This window comes from Carlito syrichta, unplaced genomic scaffold, assembly GCF_000164805.1.
Source record: "Carlito syrichta isolate Samal-C Ts95f unplaced genomic scaffold, Tarsius_syrichta-2.0.1 Scaffold297479, whole genome shotgun sequence".
Taxonomy (NCBI): Eukaryota; Metazoa; Chordata; class Mammalia; order Primates; family Tarsiidae; genus Carlito; species Carlito syrichta.
In genome coordinates this window covers 47,886-55,684 of record NW_007241575.1, presented here as the reverse complement: position 1 = coordinate 55,684, position 7,799 = coordinate 47,886, and the positions used below count along the sequence as shown (strand labels likewise).

The 7,799-nt window shown below is 56.6% G+C and overlaps 2 protein-coding genes across 5 annotated transcripts in view; one reads left to right on the top strand and one right to left on the bottom strand.

Annotated features, from left to right (window-relative positions):
• Positions 1–3,417, top strand: part of PSRC1 (proline and serine rich coiled-coil 1) — a 9,247-nt gene extending 5,830 nt beyond the window's left edge. The window contains exons 2-8 of one of the 4 annotated variants that reach the window (XR_002481783.1): positions 124–175; positions 263–320; positions 774–1,215; positions 1,571–1,714; positions 1,850–2,043; positions 2,510–2,603; positions 2,823–3,417. Coding sequence is in view for 1 of the 4 variants with exons in the window: in XM_021710702.1 (XP_021566377.1) it covers positions 157–175; positions 263–320; positions 774–1,215; positions 1,773–2,021; positions 2,510–2,603; positions 2,823–2,908 (948 nt within the window). In the remaining 3 variants the exon portion in view is untranslated. Of the gene's footprint in view, positions 1–20; positions 176–262; positions 321–773; positions 1,216–1,570; positions 1,715–1,772; positions 2,044–2,509; positions 2,604–2,822 lie in introns of all 4 variants that reach the window. The other 3 variants (XR_002481782.1, XR_002481781.1, XM_021710702.1) reach the window with 3 other exon arrangements.
• Positions 3,135–7,799, bottom strand: part of CELSR2 (cadherin EGF LAG seven-pass G-type receptor 2) — a gene marked incomplete at its 5' end in the record, with an annotated part of 27,827 nt that continues 23,162 nt past the window's right edge. The window contains one exon of the mRNA XM_021710703.1: positions 3,135–3,268. Coding sequence (XP_021566378.1) covers positions 3,135–3,268 — 134 coding nt within the window. The remainder of the gene's footprint in view (positions 3,269–7,799) is intronic.

Below are 7,799 nucleotides of genomic sequence, written 5' to 3'. Positions count from 1 at the left end.
CGTGGTTACCGGGGCAGGAGCCACTCCAGCATGATCCCCGCCCCCGACTTGCACCCTGAGTCTAGCTGCGAGCCACGGGCTGAATGGACAGCCGAGGAAAAGTATGGCTTCTCTCCAACTCAGGGCTAAGCAGACTCTCACTCCAGCTGGCTGGACATGGAGGATTTGGAAGAAGGTAAGGAATCCCCGGAGGAGAGTGAAACCCAGCAGCTGAGAGCTGCCTCGGACCTGTGGCTGGCATTCATCCTTCTTTCCCCTCCAGATGTCAAGTTTATTGTGGATGAGACCCTGGACTTTGGAGGACTGTCACCATCTGACAGGTACCAGCCTCTCTATCTCACTTATTTTCCTCCAACAACGTCTGTCTCTCACCCCTTACTGCTGAATTACTGGCCTCCCGGCCCTGGTCGATAATTTAGCAAGGTTTGGTGCACTCGGGCTGCTGGGTGACCAGGTAACCTCTGTGACACTACTGGTGGGGGAAGAGAAGGAAGAAGCCAGAGTTAGATTTTGGGGTGTTAAGAAGAAGGGTCAGTAGATTTGCGGCCTCTCCATCCTGGCATCCTTTCTTGCTGTTGTTCAAGTTAAAGGCCTGTTAGGCCTCATGGAACCATGTATCTCATCACCGGGAGGCCGGATCACACAGCCAGCACGGGCATCAGGGTTTAGGGCCGTGTCCTTGGCTCTGTTGTGGGGGTTTTGCCCAGTCTCCCTCACACAGTCCCCAGTTCTCTTTTGTATGGGCATGGTGCCTGGTGTTTTGTCTGTCTCAGCCGTGAGGAGGAAGACCTAACAGTGCTAGTGACTCCAGAGAAACCACCCCGACGGGGCCTCTCCCACCGAAGTGACCCAAATACGGTGACCCCTGCCCTCCAGGGGCTGAGGCTCAGCTTAGGCCCGCTCAGCCCAGAGAAGCTGGAAGAGATCCTGGACGAGGCCAACCGGCTGGCAGCCCAGCTGGAGCAGTGTGCCCTGCAGGAACGGGAGGGCTCAGGTGAGGGCTCGGGGTCGCGGCGCGTGAAGCCCAGCCCTCGGCGGGAGACCTTTGTGCTGAAGGACAGTCCCGTCCGAGACCTGCTGCCTACCGTGAACTCTTTGGCTCGGAGCACCCCCTCCCCGAGCAGCATGACACCGCGACTCCGGAGCAGCGACCGGAAGGGGTCTGTCAGGGCTCTTCGGACGGCGTCTGGAAAGCGGCCCGCCAGCACAAAGAGAGTGAGTTTAGGGAGTCAAGTGGGGTGTGTGTCCCAGACACTGCATGGCGTGATACAGGCAGAAGGCGGTTTCTTCATTGGTTAAGTGGGAATAGTGGTTCTGCCTCTAGAATTGCTGGAATTAAATGAGAACCATATGCAAAGCCTTACCACAGTGCCTGTATATAAGCCCTGCCATGTCTGTAATAAGCGCGAATAAGTGGTATCGGCACTAGTGGCGGTGAGACGATGCCGGCAGCTAATGTCCACCCTTCCTTACTGGGATCTGGACAGCTCCCCACCTCCATTTCTTAATCCCTTAAGCTGCAGAACAGATATTTTCTCCACTGTAGCCTTTTTTTCTCTCTCTGTTTCAGGAGTCACCCACTTGCAATCTGTTCCCTGCATCCAAAAGCCAAGCGCCCTCTCCTCTCACTCGATCAACGCCTCCAGCCCGGGGGAAAGCAGGGCCCAGTGGGAGGGCAGCAGCGAGTGAGAAGCCCTGGGCGGCCATGCTGCGGGTGGGTGGGAGGAGGGCGTGTGTGGGACCGACCCTGAAACTCCTCGGCTCGCTTCCAGGCCCACCTGCCCCCGTCAGACCAGCCCTGGCCTCACAACCTTCCACCAGCAACTCCCGACGCCTGCCCCGGCCACAGGAAGCAGCTGCTCAATCTTCTGGTCAGCAACCCGGCCCCTCAGCCATCCCCCGACCTGCCAGTCGAATGCCATTCAGCAGCCGGAGCGTCCCACCTAGCAGAGGTGCCCTACCGCCAGATTCTGTGTCAGCTCGGAAAGGGCTTCCCAGACCAAGTGCTGCAGGGCACAGAGGTGAGGAAAAGTAGACGGAAGGGCAGGAAGTCAGGAGGAGGAATGTCTGTCCGTGCCCAACTCGAGCTCAGGGCACAGGGACCACTTTCGCCATCATCATGACAGTTTCCGGGTTATGGCTAGGATGTGGGGTTGGGCAGAGAATGAGCCTGGGTTTCCAAATACACATGGTAGGCATGGCAGCACGAATCTCAAACTCACTCTGCCCTCATCCAGGTTTTTTTTGAGTTTGTCACCCAGGCTGGAGTGGTATCATGGCAGTGGTAAGATCATGGCTCACTGTAGCCTTGACCTCCTAGGCTCAAGTGATCCTCCTGCCTCAGCCTCCTGAGTAGCTGGGACTATAGGCATACCCCACCACGCCTGGCTAATTTTTTGATTCTTTATAGCGATGAGGTCTCGCTATGTTGCTCAGACTGCAGTGTTTGTTTTTGAGACGGTCCCTTGAACTTTCTGCCAAGTAATTTCTTTCATCAACCTCCGTTAAGTTCCTGCTTCCCAGCGACCAAATCTTCCTGTTGTGGGTACCACTCGTAGCAATCTGCAGTCCCCCAGGAAAGTTGCGGTCCCGGGACCTACCAGGTAAGACCAGTCCTCCCAAGCCCTCATCCTCTGTGCTCCCAAGCTGTTGTGCACATCAACCCTGAGTCCTGTGTGGAAAGATGGGGGTGAGGAGGCGGCCGGAGCAGGGGAGGGCAGCATCCTATTGCTTCTCACCCTGAGAGCTTGAGCCCAGCAGAGTGACAAATAGGCTTACGGAAGAATGACAGTTTAAAGCAATTCCTCCTTTTGTCTCTTTAGGTAAAGGGATCAGGACATCAAGCAAGAATTCAGTAGCAAACCACTACAGTCACCGCCTGGACTCACCTCTGCCCAGCAGGCCCTGATGCCAGCAGATTCCGGCCCAGGGACAGAAGGACGAGATGCCGCCAGGGCTGGTCCCCCAGGAGGAGAGACCATGGGAGATGGGGTGGATTAGGGTTGAGCTGGAGAAGACTTAAACTCTCTGGTTGAAAGAAGATTAGGGAAAAAGAGGTCACCTTCCTGCTCTGAAATTAACAAAACGAGAAACACGGGCAAGAGGTGTGTCCTTGCCCACCCCCGCTCTTGTGGTCAGCTGGGAGAGACTTTGACCTTCTTCCCAGGCCGCCATTCCCTGGACATTTCCATGTGAATGACCCCGTAGCTAACCTCCCTGCTCTCCGAGGAGCTGTCTTCCTGAATCACATCCTCTGCTGGACTTGGGCCTGCTTGGAGAGTCAAAGGCAGGCACCTGGGCTCCACAACTTGTTTCCTGTGAATTCTGTGACTCCTAATAGGCCAGTGTGTGATAAGCTTACTCCAGCAGTCTTCGTTTTTCTAAAATAAAATGAATGTATTTTTATATTCTCTGTATCTCTGAACGTAACGTAGATCCTGCTCCAGTTTCTAACAGATTTGCAGTGATGTGTCATTCCAGCGAGGAAGCCAGTGGGCCTCCCAGGCAGGAGCCTCAGTAGGCCCCAGGGCCTTGGGATTCCAGTTCATCAGGCTGCAACTGCCCTGCTAATTGGCATTAGAGGAGAGGCTTGCCTTTTGCCAGGATTCACATATTATTAGAAGGTCCAGATCAAAGTTAAGGACAGCTTGACTCACGCTGTGTGAGGCTGGGAAACCAGGACTGAGGCAAATTATTATTTATATCCTACATTTGAACGTCCTTTTCTGGCAAGAGGACGTAGCCTCCCAGGAACCCACCAGCCTCTTCTCTGCTGTACTTGAAAGGGATGAAGCTTCCTGATCAGCTTCCCTGATCGCCACGGCCAGGTGATGCTGGACACCTCGTCATGCCCTGCCTTACCTATTAGAGTCGTCTATTATTTCCCCTAGTAGACTTGGCACCGGGATTTACACACCTCTGCTGCGCCCTAGAGTTGTGACCTGCAGAGCGTTTCATTCATTTACGCAGAAAATATTTGAGTGCAAGATGGTGAGTGTTGGTTGAATGAAAGACAAAAACTCATTTAACAGATTCGGCTTAGGGTTGGGTTTTTTTTTTTCCTTGTAACCAGAACCAACTCAGTTCCTTGTGAGTTTTGAGGAAGCCTCCCTTCTTGAAGCCCAGGCCATGATTTAAGGAAGGCAGCAGGTAACCGGGCAAAGGGAAGTGGGACTGCCAGCTGGTGCCCCTGCCCCTGTGGCCACAAGTGCCCTTGCCCCGGCCACAGTCAGGGGCCCTCCATGGCCCTCCCCTTTCTATGACTGATCTTAAGGTTATCTGGACGTTCACCTGCTTCACAGTGACAGCTGCCTAGGCAGCCACCTTTTCCCAGCCTCCTGCAGCCTCCAGGATTCTAAGAATTGATGTGGGGCCAGGGTGGAGGCCCACGGCAGGATCTGGCTCTGGAGAAACGTGGGCAAGGCAAGGAAACCCCAGGTGTGTCTCTGGCTTTGCCCTGCACCGGTGTCTAGTGAGCGGGGGCCCACTGGGGACTGAAACTCCAGCTGAAGCACTGGAAGGTCAGCAAGCCTAGTCCACAGCTAGGTGTGGCCAGAGGGTGGCTCGGGCTGTGTGGCCACGCCCCGGGTGTGTCCTCAGAGAGGGAGCAAGCCGCAGCGCCATGGGCTGCTGCCCCCTGGTGGCCGAAGAGGGGAAGGCCTGCTCTGCTCGCCCTCTTGGTCGGCCTTGAGTTTGGCCCCCGCCCCACGCCCTCCCCTCCAAACCAGCTCAAGCTGCACATTCAGTGGGCAGTGCCGGCCCGGGAGGAGGCCTACCTGCCGCAGCCACCCTGCGTGCTCAGCCACCTGCCTGCCGCCTTCCCTTGGGACCGGCTTTCTAGTTTTCTCTCTGTGCATTCTTCTTCCACCTCCGCCCTGTAGCAACAGCAGGGAGAGCCACCGATTGGCCTCTTCCCATGCCCCGTGAACTGTTCTAAGCACTTCCCATGTGCTAACCCATTTAATCCTCGTAACAGTTCAGTGAGGCGCGTGCTGTTATTATCATTCTCATTTTGTAGGCAGAGAAACCAAAGCTCAGAGAGATTAAGTGGCGGTCTGCCTCCAGGGTTTGTGTTTTGTTTTTTTGTTTTGAGTTGGAGTCTCACTCCGTTGCCCAGGCTGGAGTGCAGTGGCACACACACTCACGGCCAACCCAGCATTGACCTGCCAGGCTCAGGCGATCCTTCCACCTCAGCTTTCCAAGTACCAGAACTATAGGTGTGCGCTACCATGCCCTGCTAATTTATTTATTGTAGAGATGAGGTCTCGCCAAGTTTCCCAAGCTGTTCTCGAACCTGTGGGCTCAGGCAATCTCCTCACCGTCGGCCTCCCAAAGTGATGGGTGGGTTCTTAATCATTACTGTGTATCACCCCATGTGACCTCCCTCGCTACTTTGTGGAATGGACCTTTGGAAAACAACACTTGGGGCTGGGAGTAAAGCTGGCTGCAGTGCACATGCTTGGCTGGGGTGTGAGTAGTTATGGCTTCGCACAGTGCCTCATGCCTGTAATCCCAGCACTTTGGGAGGCCAAGGCGAGAAGATGGCCCAGGAGTTTAAGCCAGCCTGGGCAACTTTGCAAGACTTTGTCTCTATTTAAAAAAAAAATAGGAGTATGAGGAGTTGCTTCGTTTATAGCAGAAACAAAAATCCTCCCAGAGTAGTGGAGGAGTTAGGGGGTCCCACGACACTGAGCACCCCTGAAATTCCCACCAGCCTCTCGACTCAGACTTCCTTCCTCTTGAATTCTGCCCCAGAAAACGTGTCCCTGTCTAGGACTCAGCCCTAAGAGGCTGGGCTGGAAACCTGCCTGCCCGTGCAGCTTCCCCAGGCACAAAACTCCCTTCTGTCACAGCGAGAAGAATGCTTTCCACCCACCCACCATCAAGCATGGCTGGGCTCTGTGCTGATGTGCTATTCGGGGAACCTTGTTGTGGGTACAGGCAGAGGGGCAAGCTTATCAGCCAGCTGGTGCCCGAGTCCCCCGACCTACCGGTGGGACCTGGGGGGGCGGGTGCTGCTGCCCTTTTGTTGTCCAGAGCCCAGGCCTCCCTCCCTGGGGAAGGACAGGTTACCACACAGAAACACACAATGACCACCCTGTACCCACACAGAACTCGTTTACTCAGTAGTATGGGGAATGAAAAAACACAACGAAACTACCATATTTACAGTAACAATCGGGCTGTACAATCGGATGGTTAGTATCAAGTTAGCATCCAGCATCTTTGTATTTTTAGTCAAGTCATCAGTAGTAAAAACCAGTTAAATTTTTAACCCTTGGCAGGAATTGCGGAGGGGAAAGGGCAGGGGCGAATCCATGGCAGAAAAGCCAGAGGCCAGCCTCACACGGGAGAAACAGGAGTGTTTTTGTTTTGTTCCTGCCTATGCCTTTTTCTAGCCACCAGCTCCAAAAGGAAAGTCAGTGACAAGTCTGGAATACATGCTTAGAATAAATGGTGACTCAGATGAACAGCAGTTGGCAAAACCGAGGAGGGAGGGAGGAGAGGTGGGGAGGTGACAGCCTAGAGCAAGGGGAAGGCATGCCCCGAGCCAGAGCTGCTGGGACACACCCGACCTGCGATGGCCGCCTCAGACCCCCGCCCCCCGGGACTGGACGCGAGCCCATCCCGACACAAAAAGCAAATAAATTAAAAAATATATATTAACTCTCTCTTCGCAGGGAGCTGGGGTGGAGCGGGGGGAGAAAGACAGACAGGGCCTGGTCCTGTGAAGAAGAGAGCCAATTCCAGGAAGGGGTTAAAAATAGAACATGTCTCCGAGGCCACAGCAGGTCAGACAAAGTGGCGTTTGTCTGGTGGGGAGGGGGCGAGTGGACACCAGAACCCAGCTCGAGGCCCCGCGGGGCGGCCGAGGCACCACGGCTCCCTCGGCTCCCACCCGCACCCCGGCAAAGAAGCGCAACTGGACGCATGACTGGCCGCCCGGCCGGGCGCGCAGAACGAAGCACTTTTGGGTCAGCAAACTGAGCAAGCGCCGGGGCTGCAGCCCGAGGCTGAGTCCAGGCAAGGGGAGGGGCTGGGGCGGACCGCCTGGGGGCGCGGGCTCCCCTCAGAACGTGTTCATGCAGCATTTGGGAGTCGGGCGCGAGTCCTGCGGCCCCTCGCCGGACGGGGGCGAGGCCCCAGGGAGGGAGGGGCCACCCAGCCTGACCCCTCGCCCTCGAGGCCTGCCCGGCGGCCCGCAGGGTTGGACGCCCGGGCGCGTGTGGCTTTGTCCTTTCCTTCTGGCGACGGCGCGCCGGGGCCGGCCCCGAGAGTCCCCTCCTCCCAGAGGCACAGCAGATGGGAGACCGAGGAGAGGCTGGGCGCGTCCCGGGGGTCCTATCCTCCTTGGGGAGGGAAAGGGGAGTCAATTTCCGCGCATAAAAAATGAATCCCTGAAGTCATGGAGAGCGGAGGTCCTTTTTAAAATCCCTTCCTTCCTCTTTTCTGAAAAGCCTTGTCTCGGAGGTGTCGGCCCAGGGGTCCAAAGTGCAGAGGGGGGGCGGGGCGTTGGCACCGGGCGCCCCGGGCCGCTTCCCGGCGGGCCGCTCCTCAGATGGACGTCTCGGCGCCGCTGCGCGGGCGGGGGAGCAGGGCAGGACAGAGCACAAGACAGGGGCGGGCGTGAGCGCGGGGGCCCGGCGCGGAGCCGCGGCCCAGGGTTAATGCAGGAAGTTAAAGAAGAGAAATCTGGAGAGGCAGGAGAGGAAGGTGCAGAGAAGGCAGACGGGGGTTAGTCGGACGGCGCGACGGCCAAGGCTTCGCCGCAGGAAGGAGCCCGAAAGCAGCCCGCGCCC